The sequence below is a fragment of the Acanthamoeba castellanii genome (genome assembly GCF_000313135.1).
Source record: "Acanthamoeba castellanii str. Neff unplaced genomic scaffold scf7180000084701, whole genome shotgun sequence".
Lineage (NCBI taxonomy): Eukaryota > Discosea > Longamoebia > Acanthamoebidae > Acanthamoeba > Acanthamoeba castellanii.
The window spans coordinates 72,128-94,683 of record NW_004457545.1 but is presented as its reverse complement, the minus strand read 5'-3'; the positions used below and the strand labels follow the sequence as shown (position 1 = coordinate 94,683).

General features: G+C 59.3%; 11 protein-coding genes across 11 annotated transcripts in view; 4 read left to right on the top strand and 7 right to left on the bottom strand.

Moving 5' to 3' along the window:
- Positions 1–79, top strand: part of ACA1_133610 (Calponin domain containing protein) — a gene marked incomplete at both ends in the record, with an annotated part of 744 nt that extends 665 nt beyond the window's left edge. Inside the window, one exon of the mRNA XM_004341900.1 lies at positions 51–79. Within this exon, the coding sequence (XP_004341948.1) occupies positions 51–79 (29 nt within the window). The remainder of the gene's footprint in view (positions 1–50) is intronic.
- Positions 80–433: 354 nt separating this feature from the next.
- On the top strand, positions 434–3,045 carry ACA1_133600 (gelation factor, putative; the record flags this gene model as incomplete). The annotated part of the gene is made up of 4 exons (XM_004341899.1): positions 434–475; positions 614–851; positions 959–1,130; positions 1,290–3,045. The coding sequence occupies 4 exons, from the start codon at positions 434–436 to the stop codon at positions 3,043–3,045; spliced, it is 2,208 nt and encodes a 735-aa protein (XP_004341947.1).
- Positions 3,046–3,275: 230 nt separating this feature from the next.
- On the top strand, positions 3,276–5,134 carry ACA1_133590 (uncharacterized protein; the record flags this gene model as incomplete). The annotated part of the gene is made up of 7 exons (XM_004341898.1): positions 3,276–3,402; positions 3,670–3,794; positions 3,898–3,968; positions 4,045–4,325; positions 4,399–4,664; positions 4,819–4,929; positions 5,024–5,134. 7 exons carry the CDS (start codon positions 3,276–3,278, stop codon positions 5,132–5,134), a joined length of 1,092 nt encoding a protein of 363 aa, XP_004341946.1.
- Positions 5,135–5,345: 211 nt separating this feature from the next.
- Positions 5,346–7,070, bottom strand: ACA1_133580 (uncharacterized protein; the record flags this gene model as incomplete). The annotated part of the gene is made up of 5 exons (XM_004341897.1): positions 5,346–5,471; positions 5,571–5,722; positions 5,802–5,972; positions 6,109–6,600; positions 6,671–7,070. 5 exons carry the CDS (start codon positions 7,068–7,070, stop codon positions 5,346–5,348), a joined length of 1,341 nt encoding a protein of 446 aa, XP_004341945.1.
- Positions 7,071–7,193: 123 nt separating this feature from the next.
- Positions 7,194–8,114, top strand: ACA1_133570 (uncharacterized protein; the record flags this gene model as incomplete). Its single annotated transcript, XM_004341896.1, has 3 exons — positions 7,194–7,334; positions 7,376–7,577; positions 7,738–8,114. 3 exons carry the CDS (start codon positions 7,194–7,196, stop codon positions 8,112–8,114), a joined length of 720 nt encoding a protein of 239 aa, XP_004341944.1.
- A 137-nt stretch (positions 8,115–8,251) lies between these two features.
- ACA1_133560 (leucine rich repeat domain containing protein) lies at positions 8,252–14,843 on the bottom strand (the record flags this gene model as incomplete). Its single annotated transcript, XM_004341895.1, has 18 exons — positions 8,252–8,431; positions 8,511–9,852; positions 9,924–10,270; positions 10,353–10,606; positions 10,681–11,572; positions 11,658–11,793; positions 11,855–12,289; positions 12,367–12,449; positions 12,536–12,647; positions 12,728–12,866; positions 12,934–13,230; positions 13,312–13,474; positions 13,556–13,774; positions 13,846–13,980; positions 14,058–14,150; positions 14,230–14,324; positions 14,411–14,674; positions 14,825–14,843. The coding sequence occupies 18 exons, from the start codon at positions 14,841–14,843 to the stop codon at positions 8,252–8,254; spliced, it is 5,205 nt and encodes a 1,734-aa protein (XP_004341943.1).
- A 533-nt stretch (positions 14,844–15,376) lies between these two features.
- Positions 15,377–16,263, bottom strand: ACA1_133550 (betalactamase domain protein; the record flags this gene model as incomplete). The annotated part of the gene is made up of 5 exons (XM_004341894.1): positions 15,377–15,537; positions 15,595–15,697; positions 15,757–15,893; positions 15,967–16,140; positions 16,203–16,263. 5 exons carry the CDS (start codon positions 16,261–16,263, stop codon positions 15,377–15,379), a joined length of 636 nt encoding a protein of 211 aa, XP_004341942.1.
- A 360-nt stretch (positions 16,264–16,623) lies between these two features.
- ACA1_133540 (signal recognition particle receptor subunit beta, putative) lies at positions 16,624–17,871 on the bottom strand (the record flags this gene model as incomplete). The annotated part of the gene is made up of 6 exons (XM_004341893.1): positions 16,624–16,822; positions 16,919–17,050; positions 17,135–17,243; positions 17,343–17,448; positions 17,631–17,741; positions 17,830–17,871. The coding sequence occupies 6 exons, from the start codon at positions 17,869–17,871 to the stop codon at positions 16,624–16,626; spliced, it is 699 nt and encodes a 232-aa protein (XP_004341941.1).
- Positions 17,872–18,045: 174 nt separating this feature from the next.
- On the bottom strand, positions 18,046–18,720 carry ACA1_133530 (uncharacterized protein; the record flags this gene model as incomplete). Its single annotated transcript, XM_004341892.1, has 1 exon — positions 18,046–18,720. One exon carries the CDS (start codon positions 18,718–18,720, stop codon positions 18,046–18,048), a length of 675 nt encoding a protein of 224 aa, XP_004341940.1.
- Positions 18,721–18,923: 203 nt separating this feature from the next.
- On the bottom strand, positions 18,924–19,811 carry ACA1_133520 (phosphotransferase enzyme family protein; the record flags this gene model as incomplete). The annotated part of the gene is made up of 2 exons (XM_004341891.1): positions 18,924–19,717; positions 19,745–19,811. The coding sequence occupies 2 exons, from the start codon at positions 19,809–19,811 to the stop codon at positions 18,924–18,926; spliced, it is 861 nt and encodes a 286-aa protein (XP_004341939.1).
- Positions 19,812–20,145: 334 nt separating this feature from the next.
- On the bottom strand, positions 20,146–22,214 carry ACA1_133510 (domain found in dishevelled, egl10, and pleckstrin domain containing protein; the record flags this gene model as incomplete). The annotated part of the gene is made up of 11 exons (XM_004341890.1): positions 20,146–20,302; positions 20,409–20,537; positions 20,659–20,723; positions 20,868–21,047; positions 21,145–21,230; positions 21,313–21,400; positions 21,488–21,571; positions 21,678–21,752; positions 21,820–21,911; positions 21,989–22,085; positions 22,182–22,214. The coding sequence occupies 11 exons, from the start codon at positions 22,212–22,214 to the stop codon at positions 20,146–20,148; spliced, it is 1,086 nt and encodes a 361-aa protein (XP_004341938.1).
- Positions 22,215–22,556: the final 342 nt, after the last annotated feature.

Below are 22,556 nucleotides of genomic sequence, written 5' to 3'. Positions count from 1 at the left end.
TCCACCTTCTTGTTCCGCTCCGCTGCGCAACCCGGCCGCCCGCTCAACAGACCGTGGTCCGGCGTGGCATTATCGGTAGCGGAGAGAAGAAGGTGAACAGAAACAACGAGATGTACTACGGAGCGCAGGGTGCCGGGGCTCACCGGTGGTGGCGTTTGATTTGAAAATCAAAACCACGAAGTCGAGCCCACGTCACGCTTCCTGTCGACCGTTGGGCGCACGCGAGCTTGTTGCGTCGGGCGGGGCCAAGGCGGTAACCGCAATTTGGTGGCTTGTCACTCGCCGTCAGGGACCCCAGCGAATGGCGGGTTGGGTCTCCCGAAGCTGCTCCAAGCCCTTTCGTGCCTGGCTCCTCTTCTTCTTCTTCACTCCTCACTCCCACCTCCCGTCCAGCCCAGCAGTCCTCCGCTAGCAGTAGTAGTCACACAACAACATGGCGGAACAGAATAAGACCTGGGTTGATGTCCAGAAGAAGGTGCGCACCACTGACCACCGCGTTCATTCTTTTGATTCGATTTTTTTCCCCCGATTTTTGTAGAATGCACTGCCGCCGTCACTACCCAGGTCATTCCATTAATTAACACGAGTTCATTGATGATGTGCGTCATGACAGGCCTTCACCCGCTGGGCCAACCAGTTCCTCTCGGAGAGGCGCCTGAAGATCGAGAACATCGAGACCGATCTGGCCACTGGTATCAACCTGTGCAACCTGCTCGAGATCATCTCGTCCAAGTCGCTCGGCAAGTACAACCACAAGCCCACCATGCGTTACCACTACCTCGAGAACAACGGCCGCGCCGTCAAGTTCATCAAGGACGAGGGCCTCCAGCTCGTCGGTATCGGTCCTGAGGGTACGTTCACACTACCACTACTACCGACTCTACACGCTCTTCTTGCAATTTACGATTCATGTCTGATTTATATTATTTTTGGCTCCACTACTCGAATGAACAAACAGATATCGTGGACGGCAAGCTCAAGCTTATCCTGGGTCTCATCTGGACGCTCATTCTGCGTTACCAGATCAACATGATCGGCGAGGGTTCGCCCAAGTGGGAGCTCCTCCAGTGGGTGAACAAGCAGATCGCCCCCTACAACGTCGACAAGCCCGTCGTCAACTTCACCACCAAGTACGTTGCACCTTCTTCTTCCTTCCTTCCGTGTTGCTCTACGTGATTTATTAATATCTCTTAATTAACGGAGTATTTATTTTATAATTAACAAAATATGCAAAACATTTAATTAATATTTAACGCTCACTTTACCCAACCAACCCAACCAACCAACAGCTGGTCCGACGGTAAGGTGCTCAGCGCTCTGGCTGACTCGCTCCAGCCGGGCGTGCTCACCCCGACCGACATGTCGGCCCTGTCCGGCGACGCCCTGCAGGATCTCGAGAAGGCCATGCAGACCGCGCTCGACAACTACAACATCGCCAGGCTCATCGACCCCGAGGACATGGTCAACTGCCCCGACGAGCTGTCGATGATGACCTACGTCTCGGCCTTCCGCAACTACCTCAGCGAGGAGGAGCAGAGGCGCCGCGAGGAGCTGGCCCGCAAGAAGAGGACCGCCGACCCCTCGAACTGCTACGCGTACGGCCCCGGCCTCGAGGGTGCCGACACCTACCAGCCGGCCCACTTCACCATCGTGGCCAAGAACTACTTCGACGAGGAGCTGCCCACCGGCGGCGACCAGTTCGAGGTGACCATCGCCGGCCCCGACAGCAACGTGCAGCCCACCGTCACCGACAACGGCGACGGCAAGTACCCGGCCCAGTACACCGTGGCCAAGCCCGGCGACTACACCATCACCATCAAGCTGCGCGATGAGCCCATCAAGGGTTCGCCCTACCACGTGCACGTCGACGGTCCCAACGCCGGCCACTCGGTCGCCTCCGGCCCCGGTGTCGAGGGCGCCCAGACCAAGAAGCCCGCCAACTTCCGCATCACCTCGTTCAACGACAAGGGCCAGCAGGTCCAGTCCGGCGGCGACAAGTACCAGGTCCAGGTCCAGGGTCCCGAGGACGTGGCCGACCCCAGCCTCACCGACAACAACGACGGTACCTTCGACGGTGCCTACCAGGTGTCCACCCCCGGCCACTACTTCGTCAACATCACGCTCGACGACGAGCCCATCAAGGGCAGCCCCTACAAGGTGCTCATCGAGGGCGCCCGCGCCGGCAACTCGTACGCCGAGGGTCCCGGCCTCGAGGGTGGCCAGGCCACCAAGCCCAGCGTGTTCACCATCCACGCCTACGATCCCGAGGGCCAGAAGTGCACCGACGGTGGCGACCCCTTCAAGGTCGACATCCAGGGTCCCGCCGACGTGCAGCCCACCGTGACCGACAACGGCGACGGCACCTACACCGTTGAGTACACCCCGACCGAGGCCGGCGACTACACCGTCAACGTGACCCTCCACGACGAGCCCATCAAGGATGTGCCCCGTCAGGTCCACGTCAAGGCCACCCCCGACGCCTCCAAGACCTGGGCTGAGGGTCCCGCCCTCGAGGGCCTCGTTGATAACGAGCCCGGCCTCTTCACCATCCACGCCGTGGACAAGGACGGCAACCCGCGCGTTGACGGCGGCGACAAGTTCGACGTCGACATCAAGGGCCCCAACGGCAACGTCCCCGCCGACGTCACCGACAACGGCGACGGCACCTATGGTGTCAAGTTCGACCCCGAGAACCCCGGTGACTATGACATCAACGTCACCTTCGAGGGTGCCCCCATCAAGGATGCCCCCTTCCACGTCCACTGCAAGGAGGGTACCGACGCCGACGAGTCGGGCTTCGGCATCTTCTCCTTCACCATCCAGTCCCGCGACAAGCGTGGCGAGAACAAGACCTTCGGCGGCGACGCCTTCGACGTTGCCATCAAGGGTCCCGACGATTCGGACGTCGAGGTCCAGACCACCGACAACAGCGACGGTACCTACACCGCCGTCTACGCTCTTACCGGCGACAAGGGCGCCGTCTTCACCATCACCGCCAAGCTCAACAACCGGAAGGTCGGTACCTACAAGCAGAACCTCGACTAAGTCTTGCAAGAAGACAAGAAGAAGAAAGACTTCTGTTGGTTGTAGAAAACTACAAGGATGTAAGAAAGGTTGGAGATCCGGTCACCATTATTAAAACCCAATTATCACAATCTCTGGCCAGGCGAAGAGGAACATCAAGTGGTGTTGCACATCCAGCCCTTCTCCAACAAGATTTCTGTCGCACCACAAACTTGTAGACAGTTTCGAGGGTTAGGGTGGCAGGTGCTGTAATGCTGGGGGCGAGTGTGGGGGAGTCGGCGTCCAAAATATCTGCGACCAATTTTCCTCTGTTTTTGGACGAACAACGATCCAGAAATCTGTTGTCCTGGAAGGATGGGGCTGAGATCCTGGGATCCAGTACCCTCAATTGACCACGTTCTACACGCCTCGCTGTTGTTCTCTTTCTTCTACTAGCTGTCTCGATCTCTGATTTCCTCTTCTTTCATTATTTCCCGCTTAAGATAAGAATGAAGGCCCGCCCTTCTTCTTTCGCCATTAGACTCTTGCCTCTGGCGATTCTTATCATCACCCAATGCCTTCTAACAGCCGCGCTTCAAATTGGTATGTTCTTCTTGACTCTTTCGAGATTTTACAAAATCCTCATTTTGTCTTGTGCACGTCAAGTGTACGTCGATGAGCGGGCTTCCTACCTGCCCGGGCGTCCGTGCGGCGGGAGTGCGGACGAGCCGTGCCCCACCTTGGCCGATGCCTTTGGCGGCTCCCACCTCCTCAAGTCCACCGACTACGAGGTACCACCACCTCTTCTCGCCCCGCGCCCAGTCTCGTGCGCGCCACACCGTGCCACCGTTCAGGGCTCTTTCTCAATGCTGACTGACTGCCTGACGTGCGCAGGTGCGGATCCGACCTGGTGTGTACCGGGCGTCAGAGAATGTGGGCTTCGTGTTCACCGACAGCTCCATCAGGTACTGCTCGCGCCTCAACTCCTTCTTCTACTCTGTGTGGTGCTGGCTAAACCACTTGTTGCTGCTTCTCCTTCAGCCTGAAGCGGTGGCCGGAGGAGTCCGAGCAGCGCGTCGTTTTCGATTGCGAGCACGGCCCGGCGTCGTTCGCCTTCAAGGACTGCTCGGCGTCGTCTCTCACAGGGATTGAACTGAGGCATTGCCCGACGGTGCTTGTCGCCGGCAGCACCGGCTTCACTGTAACCGACGCCCACTTCCTCGACGGCAAGCCCCTCGCTCCCACCGACTCCCGCCTTGCGCGGAGGAATGTCGCCCAGTCGGCGGCGATGACCGGCGGAAGCGCGCTCATGGTCACCCACAGTACGTGCCCCTCCTGTGCGCGTCGCAGGCCTGCGACTCACCGGCGGCGCTTCACCGCGTGCGGCGCACACAGCTACCGGATTGGTGGTGCAGGACAGCGTGTTCGTAAACCACACCGCCCGACCAGGTGGGGCGCTCTTCGTGGACGCCAGCGAGGGCGTGCAGCTGCGGCGACTCCAGATCCGCTCGGGCGGCGGCATATTCATCGCCGCGTGCAAGGACAAGACCACTCTGAGCGACGCGACGCTCATCGCCTGTTCGTCGGGAGGAAAGGGCAGCGCGATACACGTCGTCGGTTCGGAACTGGTGGTGCAGCGCGTGGCTATTACGCCCAACAAGGTGAGCACGGCTTCCTCTGATTCTTCACGCAGGACACGCACGACACGCACGACACACACGCACACACGCACACACACACACAACACACACGCACAACACAACACACACGAGGCACCAGCTCATTCTGAATATTAATCGCTTGTGCGCAATCCAGCGTACCAGTGTGCGATGCGAGGGACAGGCCAGCGTGATCGACGTCGACGGAACGCTCCTGCTTTCGAAGGCGTGCACCAACTCTGACACCAACCGACCACATTCGGAACGGGTGCGTCGCTCTTTCTCCACCACGTGCACACTCATCCGCGCTCCGTGATGCAGCTCGTCAGGCCTGACATTGCCCCTGTCCGCCCTTCATTCAGGACACACGCTTGAGTTCGGCGCCACAGAACGTGGCCCATGCGGCCGTGGTGCTTGTGATGTTCATCCTCGGCCTCAACTGGGTGCTGGAGGGTCTTGAGGCCCGGTGGTGATACCACCGCACACGACCTATTTATTTATTTATTTATTCTTGTACAGACCCGGGCGACGCCCGAGACGTGGTCGGTTACAAAACAAGAGTTCTTGCCGACCTTGTCAACGACCAACATTGTTTGTTTCTTCCGTGGCTCTGGTTCAGAGAGGAGGTCAGAGGAGCGAGGTGGTGAACGATGGATTCGGCCATTCTGTGTAGAAGCAGCTGGGTCAGCCCATGCCGCAGCTGTAGGTGGCGTAGGGTCCACCACAGAAGTTGCTGTAGTACTCCCACTGCACCACGGTCGCCTGACCGCCGCCCACCACCAGGAACCGGTGGCCACCGAGGCCGCTCCCCTGGTGATGTGCGTGGTTGGTGCGCACTTGTTGAGTGAAAGAACAAATGGAAAAGAAGAAGAATAAGAATAAGAATAAGAAGAAGAAGACGAAGGCTACGACGAAGGTGGTGCGTGCCTTGAACTGGGTGTCCTTCCACATGAGCAGCTCGTGGCTGCCTGCCAATCGAGCCACGGCCTTGAGCGCGTCGCCGGCACTGGGCAGGTTCAGCGCTACCAACTCGGTCGAGCGCCACCTGACCTCTCGCAAGCCTGCCCCAAGGAAACAAACAAACAATCAGCCTGATCTCGACAATCATCATCATCGTCGTCGTCATCAATGCGGTGGTACTCTGAAACATTTCGTCGAACTGCTCGATCGAGGAGATGGGCACGAGCTCGGGACCGAATCGGAGTGGACGGTGGGTCCACGCATCGCTGTTGAGGCACACGTTGCGGTTGCTCGCCAGCTGCACCTCGACATTCGCCAGTCCTTCCGCGATCGCTGCCCCCACGCCGCCTCCTGCACCCTTTGGTGAGCGCACACGACACAAACGACATACACCACTACGGCACACGGCGCACGGCGCACGGCACGCGGCACGCGGCACACGCTCGACGTACGACACGACACGCACACAAGAAAGAAAGAAGCGTACGGAAGGCGTAGAGGGCTGTGGGGATGCGGAAGGTGCGCACGGAGGCGAAGGCCTTCATGTTTTGGCTCACGCGTGGCTCGAACACGTCCTCGAACATCTCCGCGTCGCGCGGGGTGAGCCAAGCGCCCTTGTCCCGCAGCGCGGGCACCACCAACAGACGCGCTGCAATCGCCGCTCGCGATGGCGTCTCGGCCGCCTGCGGCTCGCCGCCCTTGGCCGCCGCCGCGTCGCCGCCGTCTTCGTCGTCGCTACCGGAGCTGACGTCGGAGACCGATGCGCTGAGGCTGCTGGCGCTGCTGGCGCTGCTGTAAGCGATCCGGCGGGCGGCGGTGGGCGGGGCCTCTAGCGGTAGCGGCCCGAGGAGGTGGGCCAGGCCCGGGCCGCGGGCGGCGTGTACGTGGTCCACCAGCTTGGCCGACACAAGGGCACCGCTCGAGTGGTGCACCGCGCCGTAGCTCCACACGCTCGTCTGCCCAAACGCCAGCAGCGACTCTGTGCGCGAGCCCAATTAGCCATTACTCGTGTGTGCGGCGTGTGCGGTCGTGTGTGCGGTGATGCTTACCGTAGTCCAGGAAGGAGAGGACCTCGCAGACGAGCTCGGGCGGCATGCGTGCGAAGTGGGAGCTCTCTTGTTGGGCGGCGGAGGGAACTTTGTCCTCCAGCTTTCGGGCCACGTCAGCCCACGTCCCAATGTAGCGCGACAGCGTGGCCAGGCGCTGCTGCTGGCCGCTCGCGGGCAGCGAAGGGTTCTTCTTCTTTTTACTTTTCTTGTTGGTGCTCGGGTCGGCCTGCACCTCCTCTGCTGCCGCCTGCAGCTGGGCGAGCTCCTGTTTGAGGAGGGCGAGCGCGGACAGCTGGCTCACCACCTCCACCTCCGCCCCGGGGTCCAATTCGGTCAGCAACCGAGGCCCGCGTGAGCCAGACCCAGCTTCGTCCTTGCCCTTGCTTCCCTTGCCTCCCATCTTCCGCTGTGAAGTGCAAATTACATCATTTCCCTTCTCTTTCTCATGAGAAAAAGCGGTGGTAGACCTCCACTCGTAGCTCGCAATCAGCCAATCACAAAAGCCTGAGTTTTTATAACTAAAATGCCCGGCCACGAGTGGAGGTCTACGACCCGAACTACGACTCGCCTAAGTACGCGATCATCAAGTCGATCCAGGACGACATTATGGCCAAGCTGTGCCACGGCGGTCTGCTCGGGGAAGATCGACGTCAGCATTGGCGCCGTGTGTGCCTCGGCCTCGCCCACCCCCTCCCTCTCCCTGAGTCCGGCGCCTTCGCTTTCGCTGGTGCCGCCGCATTCGCGTTCGCCGTCGCCTTCTCTTTCGCTCTCGCCTTCGCCGTCGAGCCCGTCGGCCTCGGCGGTTCCTTCGAGCTCAGCCTCGGGCAGCCCTCGCCGGCTGCGAGCGCCTCGACCTCGTCCGCCTTCAGCTTCGCCAGTAGCTACGCATTCGCCGTCGGCTTCGCTCGTTCCATCTTCTCCGGCCTCGCCCTCCTCTTCCCCCACCGCCTCAGCCATCCCCTCTTCGTCGCCTTCGCCCAGCCCGTCTGCTTCTTCCTCGGCCTCGGCTTCGCTCGCTCCTTCGTCCTTGCCTTCGCCGGCGGCCAGCACTGCTTCGCCGTCTCCAGTGGCTTCGTCGGCCTCGTCTCCGCCCTCCACTTCCGCCTATCCGTCCTCCCCCTCGGCGTCGCCCACGCCCAGCACCGCTGCGCCTTCGCTGTCCGCATTGGTCACGCCGGCGGTGGCCGCGTCGGAGGGCCTGACGGAACAGCACAAGATGGCGGTGGGCCTGGGCGTGGCAGGAGGCGTGGCTGCGGCAGCGGCCGGCCTGGCGGGCCTAGCGGCTGCGGGCGTCGTGTTGGCCCGGAAGCGACGACAGTCAGCGCCGCAGGAGCCGGCCGACCCCTACTTCGTCGAGGAGGACGACCAGCGAGGGGTGGCCCACCAGAACGACATGTACCAGGACCCCAGCAACCACAACCACCTCCACACCGACCACGTGTGAGGCCTCCTGATGCACCGAAAATAAAATAAAATGTAGAACACAATGTTGTATTGAACAGGCAACATTCACGAGAAGAGAAAAAAAGATGTAACAGGGTTTGTACAAAAGGTAGTTGTTGTGTGGCGGGTAGCCGTGCTTTAGCCATAGTCGGCGAGGATCTCGGGCGACACGCTGGAGGCCAGCAGGCGCAGGGTGTCCGAGGTGGTCGGGGTGGAGCTCCAGAGCGTCTGTTTCCGCACCCTGTGAGTCGACCCGGACCCGGCCTCGTCGTTCTCGGAGCCCTCCTCGTCCGTCTCCCAGTACTCATCGTCCTTGCCCTGCAATAACAAACACAAAAAGGAAAACGTCAACACAAAGAACGAAAAGCGACAGCTGAAAGAACGAAGGGGCACGCACCCCGTTGTCGGTATCGGAGCTGCTGGAGCTGCTCTCATGCGAGGCCTTCCCGTTGAAGAGCTGGCTACCCTTCTTGGCCTTGCCCTTGTCCTGGCCGTCGGCCTTCTCCTTCCGCTGCTGCTTCTTCTGCTTGGCGGCCGCTGCGGCCTGCTGGCGCATGGACTCCTTGAAGCTCTTCTGCTCGGCATCCTCCAGGTCCTGGAGGATGATCTCCTTCTCGCGCTCCCACAGCCGACCGCCCTCCTCGACCTCGACCTCGCTCTGTTCGCTCTCGAGCGCGACTTCTAGCTCGGCCTCGGCCTCGCTGTCGCTATCGCCACTGTCGCTTTCACTTTCGCTGTCGCTTTCGCTCTTGCTCTCGCTGCCCGAGACCTTGACGTCGTCGCTTTCGTTCTTCTCCTCTTCCTTCTCTTTCTCCTCCTCCAGATCATCGTCCTCCTCTCCGATCTCGCTGTCACCGTCGTCGCCGTGGGCGTCCTTGCCCTTATCCGACGTCTCCTTCTCCCACTCCTCCTCCTGCTCATCTTCGCCCTCGCCGAATCCGTCGTCGCTGTCCTCCGACGCGTCGCTGATGGGCTCCACCTTCTTGAGCGTGGGCGTGCGTCCCTTGGACACCAGCTGGCCGTTCGATCGTATCGTCTTCCGCGTGTTCCACGGGTTCTTCCTGACAACTTCTCTCTCCTCCTCCTCGCCATCATCCGCTTGAAGTGGCAGAGCGGCGACGCCGATGAGCCCCGCGGCATTTCGATGCACCGGCACGGCCGCGCCGTCGTCCCTCACGGCGACCTCGTCTTCGGCATCGACGTCGTCGTCTTCGTCGGTATCCTCCTCACTGGCGTCGGACTCACTCGAGAGGCTTTCCTCGTCCTCCTCCTCTTCCACGTCCGTCGGCGGTTGGGCGAAGCCATTGCTGCGAGTCTTCACCGGAGAGCCGACGACCTTGGAGAAGGTCGACGAGAGGCCGCCGCCGAACCATGGCGGGGTCACCTGCTGGCCGAAGCCGTCGCCCTGCGGCGGTTCGGCGTAGCCGCCGTTACTGACCATGGGCGCCATGTGGGGCAGGTAGCCCGCCGGCACGAATTGCATCTGCGGGTCGGGCACGCCGCCCATGGGGTACATGGGCTGCACGCCGGGCGGCGGCGCGAGCATGCCGCCCGGGTTCATCATGAGCGGCGGCGGGCCGCCGACCCCGTTGAAGCCGTGGATGCCGGAGCCGCTCGGGCCGGTTGCCTGGAAGGGATTGGGCAGACCGTCCAGGAGTTCGATCTGCCGTACCACTGAGCACACCCTCTTCAGGTACTGCTTGGGCTTGGCGGTCTTGCTCTTGTCCTTGGTCGATTTCCTGTAGCAGGGCACCGCATACGGTCATGACACGAGCGAGGCCTGGTGGGGTAAGAGCTGGTGCGCGCGTACCTGATGAAGAGCGCCTTGAGAGCGGGCATGCGGGAGAAGACGGCCAGGAGCTTGGCGCCCTTGTCCTCGATGTCGTTGTGCTGCAGATCGAGGTAGGTGAGGCACGGAAGGTTGAAGAACACCTCCTCTTCGAGGCTCTTGAGGTGGTTGTGGCTGGCGATGAGGAACGCGAGCTTGGAGAAGGGCTGCAGCCGACGCAGGGAGGAGAGGTTGAAGTAGTTGAGATCGAGCTCCTGGACCCGGAGCACCTGGTCCCGCTCCTGCTCGTCGACCCCCATCTTCTCGAACAGGAGGTCCATGCGGAAGTTCTCGATGTTGATGTAGGGGTCCCTCTCCACAGCAGTGCACTATTGGGTGGCAATAGTGTGTGTGTGTGTGTGTGTGTCAGACTAGGTGCAACTCTAGAGTTTTGGGGGGTGGTGAATGAACCCGCTCGTCGATAGAGATCTCGTGCCCGTTGAGGAGCTTGAGGGGCGCGCCCAACGCCTTCATGCTGGGCAGCTTGAAGATGAGGTTGACTCGCAGCAGCGGCTCGTTGTTGGGAAAGCACGGGTTGCCGCTGCAGGAGAAGTACTCAAGCGCGGGCAGGGACGACGCGATGGTGATCAACGCGCCAAAGTCGCAGATGTTGTTGTCGCTCACATCGAGCGCCGTCAGGTGCTCCAGATCGGTCACGTGCGAGTCTGAGAGTGAGAAGCACGTCAGACATTAACACCCACCGCAGGTACTGTTGGTGGAGGAGGTCAATGGTACGTACCGAGGAGATTGGCCGCGTCCAGCGAGTTGCCCCGGAGGCTGAGCTTCTCGAGGCCCGAGAACTTGGAGAGGTCGACGTTGGTGAGCCCGCAGAGGGAGAGGTCGAGCTCCTTGACCTCATAGAACGGCACGTCGTCGGGGGTCTTGCGGAGGATGAGCACGTGGAAGAACTTCTCGCGTGCGGTCATGCCCTTGGGTGCCTTCCAGACGCTGCAGATCTCGTCGATGGTGATCGGCATGTTGTCGACCATGGCGAGGCGGAATCGCGACTCGTGCAGCTGCGGCAGCTGGGCGATGAACTTGGTGCGATAGTCCTTGGCCACAGTGCACTTGTTGCCGCGCAGGCCGATGGCCACGAGGGAGGCGATGCTGTTCACGATGCTCACGAAGTCCTCGAGCTTCTCGAAGCAGTTGTCCCTCAGGTCGAGCACGCGCAGGTGGCTGAGCTCCATGAGTCCCGCGATGTCGCTCGGCGTGCGCACGTCGTTCTTTCGCATCAGCAGCATCTCGAGGTTGGTGAACTTGGTCACGTCGAATGAGGCCAACGCGCACTCATGCAGGTCCAGTGTCTTGAGCTGGCTCGCGGGCACGTTGGTGGGAATGCGCTGGAAGATGATGGCCTCCATCCGGAAGCGCGACAGCTGCTCGGGAGCGGGCGCGGTCGACTTGCGGAGGGTGAAGCCCTTCTTGGGCGCGGTGCACTTCTTCCAGGCCTCGATCCTTTCGGAGATGGAGATCTGGATGTCGATCACCTGCAGCCGACAGCTGACCTCCTTCATGTTGCCCATCAGCGAGATGAGCCGCTTGCGGTCCTCGGGGAAGTTCTTTACGATCGGGTTGCCACGGATCGACAGACACTCCAGCGTCTTGAGCGTATCCAGGAACGCTGCCAACTGATGGGGGGGGGCAAAAGTGCGAGCGAGGGTCAGTATTAGGTGGGGAGCTTCACCCAAGGGAACCGCAGAGGGAACGGCGTACGCTCTTCAGAGAGCCCGAGAGCTGGTTGAACGATACGTCCAGCACCTTGAGCTTCTTGAGACTCTGAAGTCCGATCGTGGTGAGATCGGTGAGCTTGTTGCGCGCCAGGTTGATCTCCTCCAGGTTCTCGAACGGGCTTCACGCATGAGTTCGGTCAGTGGACGCCGACTGCTGGCGATGGTTCATAAGGGGCGTACCTGAAGTTCGCCATTTGAATGCCCATGTTGTGCAGGCGGAGCAGACTGGTCACCTTGGCGGGGTCGTACTGCTTGCCCACGGCAACGGCCTCCGGGTGGTACTTCCTGTTGGTCGGCTGGGTGGAGTTGATGTTGACGGCCAGGAGGAAGCGATAGTGCTCGGCCTTCTCGGACTTGACGCCCTTCATCGATCGAAAGGTCTCCACTCGCTCGGCCGGTGTGATGGGCACCTCGTCGACCGCAAACAGGTCCGGATTGTTGAGGAGGAGCTCCTTGAGTACGTACGCGCGGTACTTTTTGTTGTCGGCCTGTCGCGGGTGGCCCTCCATGGTGACGCACAGGTTGGCCTTCTCCAGGGTGGTGACATTCCTCAGCTTCGACAGAACGGCCTTCCACTTGAGCTTGGGATTGTCCGACAGGTTGAGGAATCGGAGCCTGCGCGCAAGGGAAAGGAAAGGTATGATAAGAATGAGACTGCGTCACTGTTGAGCTGGGGCGAAGGCTCGCCGTACTTGTGCAAACACTCCAGCCCAGTGACGTCCTTGAGACTGTTCTTGCTGAGGTCCAACAACTCGACGGACGTAAAGCCGGAGAGCTGTCGAGAGAGCGCAACGCTTGTGAGTGACAGGTCTTCGCTTTGGGGTGCGGTCAGCTTTAAAGCGAGGACTGAGTTGAACGAACCTCGACTACAGTCAGCCGGCTCCTCGGATAGGAGAGCGACTTGATCTTCGACACGACGTCGGGTGTCTTGATCTGCATGTGGCCAAAGGTTTGCATGATCATGTACTTCCACCTGCCATCGCCATAGAGTTTGTGAGGATTGGCGGTTTCGTGAAATGGTTGAGAGAAACGTGGTATGGGGGGGGGGCGTACCGCCACATAGGGATGTCGATACTCGTCTTGTTGGCCTCGAGCGCCGCTATCCTCTCGTCGATGGTGATTGGAACTTCATCTAGTTCGACCAGACCCGTCGTCCTGTTGGAGCCCCGCAGATACCGCGTCTCGAACGTGACTGTAATCACGCATGCCACGCTGATTGTGTTAGATCCGAGCCCCAGTACGATGAGTAATGGATGTACCGGTCAGTCGGTAGTCGGGTGCCTTGGTCACCGGGTTGCCCTTGAGCATGAGGTACTGCAGGCAGGGCAGGAAGCCCAACACCTTGAGGTTTTCGCGCTTCGCGATCAGATTCTGCTTGAGGTTGAGGTGCTGCAAAGCGTGGCACTTCTCGAGGCCCATGCCCCGGATTTCCCTGATCGCGTTCCTCGACAGGTCCAAGTACTCGAGGTTCACCAGCCCGCCCACGTTGAAGTAGGTCAGGTTCTGCCTGGGCAACGTGAGCATGACCAGCTGCGAGGGCTGCCACGTCTTCATCGCTGCATGGTCACAGTGACATAAAGAGGTAAGCGCGTTTAGCCGGAAGGAAGGCTTCATGTGCAAGAAGGAGGGTGCGAAACCGTTGACTTCGGGCGTGGCGACAAAGCTGAGGTCCCACTGGACGGGGCCTGTGGTGTTCTTGACCTGTTTGGGGCCGTAGGTGATCATGGCCTGGATCCTCTCTTGGATCTCCACGCGCTGGCCATCCAGCGCCTTCAAGAACAGAGTGCAGTTGCCGATCACCTGAATGAAACCAAAGACAAAGTACTGTGATCAGAGCGATCGATCGCCAAGAGAGGGGACTCACCAAAAGGAGGCCAGTACCTTCGATCTATAGCTTGGCTTGCTCGTGACGGGGTTGTCCTGCAATTTGATCATCTCGAGATAGGGGGAATGCTTGAACATGGCCAAGCAGGCCTTGACCGTCTTGAGAAGGTTCTGGGAGAGATCGACGTATTGGAGCTTGGGCAATACAAAGTCGTCCAGCTTCTGCAGCTTGAGCGAGCGCAGAATTAACACGCTCAAGCCACCGTATTGCGATATCTAGACATCGACACAAGCCCAAGAGTTAGCTCTCTGAAACATAACGGGCCAGTGGCTGCCGAGCAACGTACAGACTTGCCGAGGGACTTGAGCACTTTCGAACCCAGCTGAACGTCGGTTATCTTGATGAAGGTGACCCGGCCGTCGGCGGCCTTCTTCTTCCTCGTTACTTCGTTGACGTCCTCGCACTTCTCGGCCTCTTCGAACTGGAGGACCAATCAATGCACGAGAAAATGTCAATAAAGAATTAATTACGGTCATGTTCAGTCTGCAGAAACCGTACCTGGTCGGGCGGACGAAGGGGCGCGACAGGAGACATGAACACATACGGGACGTAGCTGAAGCAGCTGATGTTGCCCGCGACCTTCTCGAATTTCTGCGTTTGTGGGTTCAAAAGAGGAGGACGGTGAGCATCAATTGCCATCGGGGCCAGGCCACGGGTGAGGGAACAATACCTCACGGTCGAACTCCTCGGGAAAGATGCCCGTGTCTGGCTCGGGTATGCTGCTCAGAAAGTCATCGGGCTCCACGTGCATGCGGAAGTTGGTCACTGCGTTACATTCACATGGCCGGCGAGATGAGCATGACAAGACCACTGTAAAGGGCGAGAATATCAGGCGAGAGTAGCACGCGTACGCTCTTCATCGCTGGGAGTGTCGAAGGCAAAGGGCTTGTCGACAGCGATCGAGTAGTCATACTTGCCGTTGAAGCTGTCGGCATTGCCTTTGGGCAACTCGAGCATGGGGAGGGTGGGCACCGAGCTGAAAGTGAGCTCCACCTTGCCCGCGGCTGAGTCGGGCGAGTTGTTGGACGAGCGGCGCGGGCTGGTGGACACGTGCGAGCGTGGCGACGATAGATTTGTGTCCAGTTCGTGCGCAGAAGTGGGAAGCCCTTCCCTGCCTGCGAGCAAGGAGGGGTCAGCCCCACGCAAGAAGGAAACAAATACACAAATAAACAAAAATGAAGTACTAATAAAGATAGTGGGCACCGAGCAACTTTGTGCTGCGGTGCCAGGCATGCCTTGGCGCTGCGGGCAGAAGAAACGGTTACCTCCATCCTTGCCGTCCATCTGTGCTGGTGATGTTTACGCAAGGGTTTCGCCTTTCGATTGGATGAATTGCGCCTCGACCGGTCTTTCTTCAGAACGCGAGGATCTTTTACGCGTTGCTGCCGGCCTGTCGACGTGAATCGATTCGATCGATTCCTATTCCCTCTTCAGGCGCAAATCGTTGACTGATGCACGGGCAGCTTGTCCACCCCTCCTCGTGCGGTTTCGTTTGCCTGCGCGTCTTGGTCGCCTTGGCAGTTGTGCTCTCCGCCCCGTAGCGGCACAACCTACGCGGCGAGGTGTGGTGCTGGCCCACCTCGTCGACACGCCAACCCGATGCCTCCGGTCAGTGTGTGACTAAAATGTGAAATATGCACGATATAAAATGGTAATTCATATTTCGCATTTCTGACCGCGAATCCCACCAGGCACCGCGTTACGAGAACATTCTGGCTTCTCGGTATCTCTTGCATCTGCCACGAGCTGAGGCCTCGCGCCGCTTGAAGTCTGCGTTCGCTCCGCGTGCAAAGGGCACTCACCGCTTGCCGACAAAGTCACAGCCGAGCGCCGGTGCGTGAGCCACGAACAAACGGGTTGCTCTTCTTCTCGTGGCCGATGGTCGTGAAGGGGCCGTGGCCGGGTACAACCATCAGCTTGTCCGGAAGCACGTACAGCTTGGCCTGAATGGACTGTAGCAACTGCGCTCCGTCTCCACCTGAAACCAAGGTTGTCATGCATGAGAATCATAGGTGCTCGCCCGAGCGGTACCTACCTGGAAGATCGGATCGACCGACGCTACCACAGAACAGGGTGTCGCCTGACGAGAGCAGCGCCGTCTTCGAGCCACTGTGATGGAGTAGAAAGCAGCACGACCCCTGCTCAAATGAAGTCAGTGACTGGTCGTTTCGGGTCCACCATCTCCTTCCCAGTATACCTGCGAGTGGCCTGGTGTGTGCATCACTTTACACTTGATCGAGTCTTCAGCGAGGCTCAGCTCCAGACCGTCTTTCAACTCTACGTCCGGCGGCGGCAGCGTGTAGGACGCGACGTCCCCGCTCTCGTCTTTGCTGTCTGAAGCAACCGAGTGGACGTCTTGTGTGAGGTACGGCGCAATACAGAAGGCCAGAAGGCTCCCCTCACGCACCTTTGGCAGACGGCACATACTGCTCCAGCGGTACGCCGAAAGAGCAGCACTGGAGGCCGAGGTGGTCATACATGTGGCGATCGTTCGGATGCAGTGCGATCAACGTCTTCTTCTTGGACTTCTCCTCTGCACTTCGCTTCACTTCTCCTGCGGCCAAGATATCTTCGCCACCCGCTGTAAGCAAGAAAGGAGCTACGTCCCGCGGGGTAGCTGGGGGGAAGAGGGGGAGGGGGTACGGTCGAAGTGGGCATGCGTGATGAGGATGTAGCGGATATGCCAATCACCGCAATAGCGCATGATGGTGTCCGCATCGCCGCCCGGGTCAACCACCACGCACTCTTGGTGGTTTGTTGGTTTAGTGCCCTACCTGAGGGGGGGGCTTGCATTGACCAATGCCGCAGCAACCACCTACGGGGAGGGTGCCAACAACATACCTTGCGTCTGCGGGTCGCCAAAGATGATGCAATTGCACTGTAGGGGGCCTACCGGCACGACCTGCACCGTCTTCTGCGCCCTGTCCGACATGACGCTGAACAAGTTGCTTTTCTTTCTCCTTTTCCTCTTGAAGGGGGGGGGGGAAGAGGCGAAGGACAGCGTTTGAACAGTGTTCAAAGATTAACATGAAGATGAAGACCTGTACAGGCGTTGTTTGTTTGCTCATTTGCTGAGGAACGCCTCGATGGCGGAGACCTCGCCCTGCTTGACCGAGCACTCGGCGAAGGAGACCTTGAAGGGCAGCTGGTCCATCTTGAAGGGCTCATCGGCGGCGCCGAGGGTGATCTCCTCGACGTTGCCTCCCTTCTTACCGTCGATGTCGGCCAGCGTACCGCGCGCGCTGCTCTCGCGCAGGTGGTTGCTGCATTGCGGAGGGTAATGGGAAGCATCAGTGCCTGGAGACACACGGAGGCCCATGAAGAGGGCTCATGGACTCTACTTGGCGGTGAAAACGTACAGCTCCTTCTCGAGTTCGCCCTGAATGAATTCCTTGCGCTTGGCGGTGACCATCTCGTTCTTGTTGCAGGCAATGAGAATGGGTGTCCTTCGCCTGTTCACGGTCTTGTTGGTGAACAGATCAAACAGGAACCTGTAATCACACACACACAACACGATCAGCTGAAAAGGCAACTCGAGCCAAATGGGCCATGGCATCGCGTGGGCAGGGCAGTACTGCGCGTTCTGGGTAAGCTGGGAGCGGGACTCAACGGAATCGATCAGGTACACGATCCCCTTGGTGATCGGGAGGAAGGTGTCCAGCTGCGAGCGCAGCCTTTGGTGGCCTGTGTGTGTGTTGTGTTGTGTTGTGTGTGGCGTGGTCAGACATGCAAGGGGTTGTGAACGCACGGGGGAGTGAGCAAGAGAGGAAGAAAGCAACGAACCGGGGAAGTCAACGACGTGGACCTGGCGACCGCTCGAGGGCAGCTTGAAAGTGACGTCGTTCTCTTTCATGGTGGTCACAGTTTCCGCCACCCTTCCGTTTTTCAACTGTTCCCACACAACAAGAAGAGGAGGAGATGAGCTACAGGGCCGCCAAGCACAGACCGGCACAGGAAAGATGGATGGATGATTAGATGGGAAGGTACCAGACACATGAGGGCCGTCTTGCCCGAGCCGCACAGACCGACGAAGAGGAAGGAGTTGCCGCTCTTCTTACCTCTGAAGATGACGCTCAACAGGAACAGGACGACAAGCAGGCCACCGATCGCTGCGGCCAGGAACTGCGGCGGCGTCACTGGCAGACCGAACTCGTCGATCTTCTTCTCCAGTACTTCATAGTACTGTAAATCGGGGGAGGGCACAGTGATGAGGACTGCTCAATGGACGGCAATTTGTTCAATTAAATTAAATGATTGTGTAGAGTAGTACCTCTGTGAAGTTGGCTTTCTGCAGTTGTTCCAGATGCTCCATTTGTCCAATGATAGGAAAGATGAGATCTGTTGATTGCCTCGTGTAATTGCTGGCTACGCGGCACCAGTCACGGTACGCATTGACCTTCTTTTCCCTGCGTTGACCATATTTTTTTGTTGTTTTCCTTTTTCTTTATTAATTCATTTCTTGTTGTACAACAAGAGACAAGAGACCTCAGTAGTCATTGTCGTCACCGTCCTTCTTCTCCCAGAAGGGCTTGGACGGCTCACCATTGAGAGACACCACCTCGTCGGTCAGGTCGTACCCGCTCGTCGTGGCCTGCTCCCCGATCCGCACGCCGAAGGTGATGCTCTGGAAGTTGAGCGACATCGACTCCTGCGGCCTGTTATTGCGGCCGATCGAGAGCGAGAAGCCTGAAATAAAAACAGTGTCCATCTCGAAGCGGGTGGTCGCCTTGTCCGAGCGCTGGACCACCTCCACCACGGCCCGGCGCACGGGCTTGCGCAGGACCGTGTGGTGGAAGACCACCGGCGACGCGGCGTCGCTCTCCTTGGTCACGGTGATCTCGCTCACCGACGGCGACGAGCAGTTGACGCTGGACCTGACCTTGCGCTCCCAGGCCTCCTCCTCGGTCTCGCCCCGCTCCTCGGCGGCCTTGGCCTCGGCTTCCTCGTCCTCCTTCTTCTTGCGCTCGGCCTCGAGCTGCTCGGGCGTCTGGTTGCGGCGGTAGCGGCGGTTGCGGCCGCCCACAGCGAGGCCCACGCCGAACTGCGCCGACAGGCCCTTGATCCAGCCCTCGTGCCCGGGCTCGGTGACGGGACCCTTAATGCCCTCTAGCAGAATGTACACGTCCACCGCCGGTTCGTTCTCCTTCTGCTGGTTAGCCATTGTCTTTTAAGTGTACACTTGTTGGTGTGCTGGAGGTGGAGAAGGGGATAGCTTGCGGTAGAGGCACTGTGACGGGGGGGGGTTGAAGTGAAAAGTGCCATTGCACCCAAAGTAATTTGGCGGAGTGAAGAAAGAAAAGCAAAAAAATGAAGCGAGAAGAAAAGCGAAAGAAAAGCGATGCTCTCCTAAACGCGTTTTTGGGTTCAGGTCAGGGTGAACATGTTGATGTACCAGTCGAGCTTGTCCTGGTTGATGGTGATCTTGTGACCCGACAACTCGGACCTGGCGGTGTAGCACTGCAGAAAGGCAGGGACGTGTTTCTCCAACCCGTTGAATCTGAGGCTCCACACGGCGCTGGCCAGGTCCACGTATCGATCGGCCACGCCAGCCGAGCCCAGGTCCACGAAGCCGACCACTCGCAGCTCCGCCTCGGTTTCACCGGCCTGATTGTTGAGGATCTGGAAGATGACGTTCGGCAGGCAGTAGTCGCCGTGGGTGAACACCAGATCGGATTCGACGTTGGGCGGCGGTTTTGCGACATGGGCTAGAATGGCCTCCAGCCGCTCTGCGTGGCCGGGCACCTCGCCCACACGCAGCCTCCGCTCCACCCGGGCCACTCGCACCGCCACCCGCCTGTCGAACTTGGCGCCCAGGTCTTCAGCACTGCGCAAGAGGGCCGTCGAGTGCTGGCCGTGAAGGCTTTGCAAGCCGCCGGCGAAGCTCCTCACCAGCGCCTCGGGCCTAGACAAGGCCTCAGCGGTCGCGCCGTGCACGCCCGCCAGTGCGCTGATGAGCAGGAAGTCGGCCTGGCCTTCGCCGCCTTGGGCGTAGTGGAGCACGTGTGGGGCTGGTACGTCACAAGACTTCAGCAGCTGCATGACCGCCACGTCAGCGGCCAGCGTGCCAGCCGGGGCCATCTTGAGGTAGGTCGATGACGGCAGAGGGGGCGCGGCAGTGGCCGTGGTTGGAGAGAGCGGTCGTTGTAGATGCCAAACCGCTGCACCCGAGCACCCAACAGAGACACGGCACCACGTGGCTCCCTCCGTGAGCCGCTCGAGTTCAGCCCCCAGCCGCACATCTTCAACTTCCATCTTTCTGACAACGTTTCTCTTCTTTTTCGCGAAACTCAACACACAAGGCTGAGTTGAAATGTAGATTGAAAAAAAAGGGTTTGAAGTGTAAAGGGGGTTTGCCTGCAAGGGCGGGAGAGGGCGAGGGTGAGGGGAGGTGAGGAGACGAGCCGGAGAAGGAGCGCAAGGAGCGACGGTTGGAATCGCTCCGTATCCTATCAGGCGCGACCGACACGAGCATCTGGGGCTGTGTTTTCCGGAGGCGCCTTCATTCGCATGCACTCTTCTTCGTCACGGTCCGTCCCTCGCCTCGTCTCTCACCGACTCGCCGCTTCCCTTCCTCGAGCTTGGCGCCCTAGAGGGAGTCCTTCTCCATCAGGGTGAGGATGTCCTTCTCGATGGACTTGGGGTCGGTCGGCGGGCCGTAGCGCTGGACAGGCTTTCCCTGCTTGTTGATCAAGAACTTGGTGAAGTTCCACTTCACGCCCTTGATGCCCAGGGATCCGGGGAGCCTACACAGTGTGTACATACGGACGGACAGACAAACGAACAGCGAAGGTGAGGTGAGCCCAATGCAAGACGAGCCAGTGGGCGTGGTGGGGGCGGGTGGAAACGTACTCGTCCTTGAGCCACTTGAAGAGCGGGTGGGCCTGAGGTCCATTCACGTTAACCTTGTCAAACAGAGGGAAAGTGACGTTGAACTTCTTGACGAACTCCTTGATCTCATCGTTCGTGCCCGGCTCTTGCCTACATTCAAGATATATAGCATCAAATAAAGAGAAAGGTGAACGCGCGCTCGGTGCCGACATAACTACGTGCGCTCGCTGGGGCACTCGCTCACATGGCCGCGCGGCTGGGAGAAACGTACTTGCCGAATTGATTGCACGGGAAACCCAGAACGGTGAATCCCGATGCTCCATGAGTCTCCACCAACTGTAGCGAGAAAGCAGCGCGTTAGTTCTAGAGCGGGGTGATATCGAGCCGCGCGAAAGAACGGCGTGCGAAGCGTACCTCTTGAAGCTGCGTATAGTTCTTCGGGGTCAAACCTCAGAACGATGCCACGTTGACGACCAGCACCACTCGACCGGAGAACTCGCTGAGCGAGACCGGATTCTTGTCGATGTCGAGAGCGTTGAAGTCGTACAGAGTGGTATTCTCGGTGACTTGCGGTCCGGCCGCTTCGGTGTCCACAAAGCGGTAGAACTCGTTGGCGTCTTCGAAGGGCTTGTTCTGGTCGCTGACGTGCTCGAAGAAGCCCTGGGAATCACACCGCGCACAGTGCAAGGTGAGCCACACGATCGAGTTTGAACAAACTGGTGACCAGCAGGGGTTGAGGTGTGAGGCGACAGCGTACCATGCCCAGCATTTTCTGGCCCAGTTCGACGGCTTGCACGCGGGAGACGTTGAACTTGTCTACGATCCAGTCCGTAGCCTCAGAGCCTGTCGAGCAGGTTTGCAGGTGGCGACGGTGTGAGCGGGTTCGTGACGACGTCCGATAAAGAAAAGATGAGGAAAAACGAACCAACAAAGCAGTGGTCATACGAGCGCAAGAAGTGTCGCCTCTTCTTGACTTCGATGCCGCTGGCGAACGCCACAAGGACGTCATCAAGCTGCAGCCCCCCAAGCACACGAAGTGGTGGGGCGAGTTAGCACGCGCATGAAATGACGCTCGACGGCGGTGTCAGCCAGGCGCGCACCTGGTCGGACGAGATCTTGTTATTCTCCCCGAGAATGTCGCTGTCGTCTTCATCTTCGTCGCACTCGCCGCCAGTGAAGTCCACCTAGAGCAGCGCGACACGCCAGCAAAGCGTTAAACGCTTGGGCGTCTTCCAAGTACGCACGAAAACGCACAATGCAGGCAGAGCGCCCATGTGTGTGGGTACGTACCGTGAAGCGGTACAGGACCGACGCATCATAGAAGGGCTTGCCCTGCCTGCGGCTGCTGACCGGACGGAAGAGACCCTGCACGACGAAGTCAGCACTATGTGCTGTGGTCCACCGTCAGCAAAAGAAGGAGGCGGGTGTGTACAGTGTCCATCAGCTGCTGGCATATCTCGACCGCGTCCTTGCGCCTGCGTAGGCCCACCACGTTGGTGTAGACCCAGTCCACCATTTCAGAGCCTGGACACAACGCGCGTGTTGAGAGGGTCACTCTCCTTCTTCTGCTACTTAGGAACGTGGTTGAGGCTTGGGCTTACCGACAAAGGTCTTGGGGTAGGTGCGAAAGAAGTAGCGCCTGTCTTGGACCGACACCCCCTTCTGGGGGTCCCGCAGCCGCTCTGCCAGCGCACCGACCTGCGAGCCAGCCCCCCGTCAGCGATTTGATGCTTGAAAAAAAAAGAGATTTTTCATCAAATCCGAGAAGCAAATCACACAGGGGAAAAAGCGTACGTCGGTGCACTGAAGACGGTCGGGAGCTTCCATCCGCTGTGCGGTTGTGTGTCTTGTCTTGAAGATGGGTTGCCTTTATCGTGGTGGTTTGTTTTGAAAAAAAAAACCGCCGAATCCCACCAATCGCCGACCGGGCGCAATAATCCCCAACAAGAGAAGGCTGGGTCCATGTGCGCAGACGCATATTTTTAAGGTGGTCAGGCCACGGGTGCGAAAATAGCCACCTTAACATTCGTGTGGCTACTGGAGCTTGATTTCAGAGTGATTACAACTCTTGAGGGTAATCGAGGGCGAGAAGCAGTAGCCGAAGGCGGTCACGTCCCTCCCGCTGCTGGGCCGTGTTGCCGAGCACCGAGCCACTTCGTAGAGGCACTC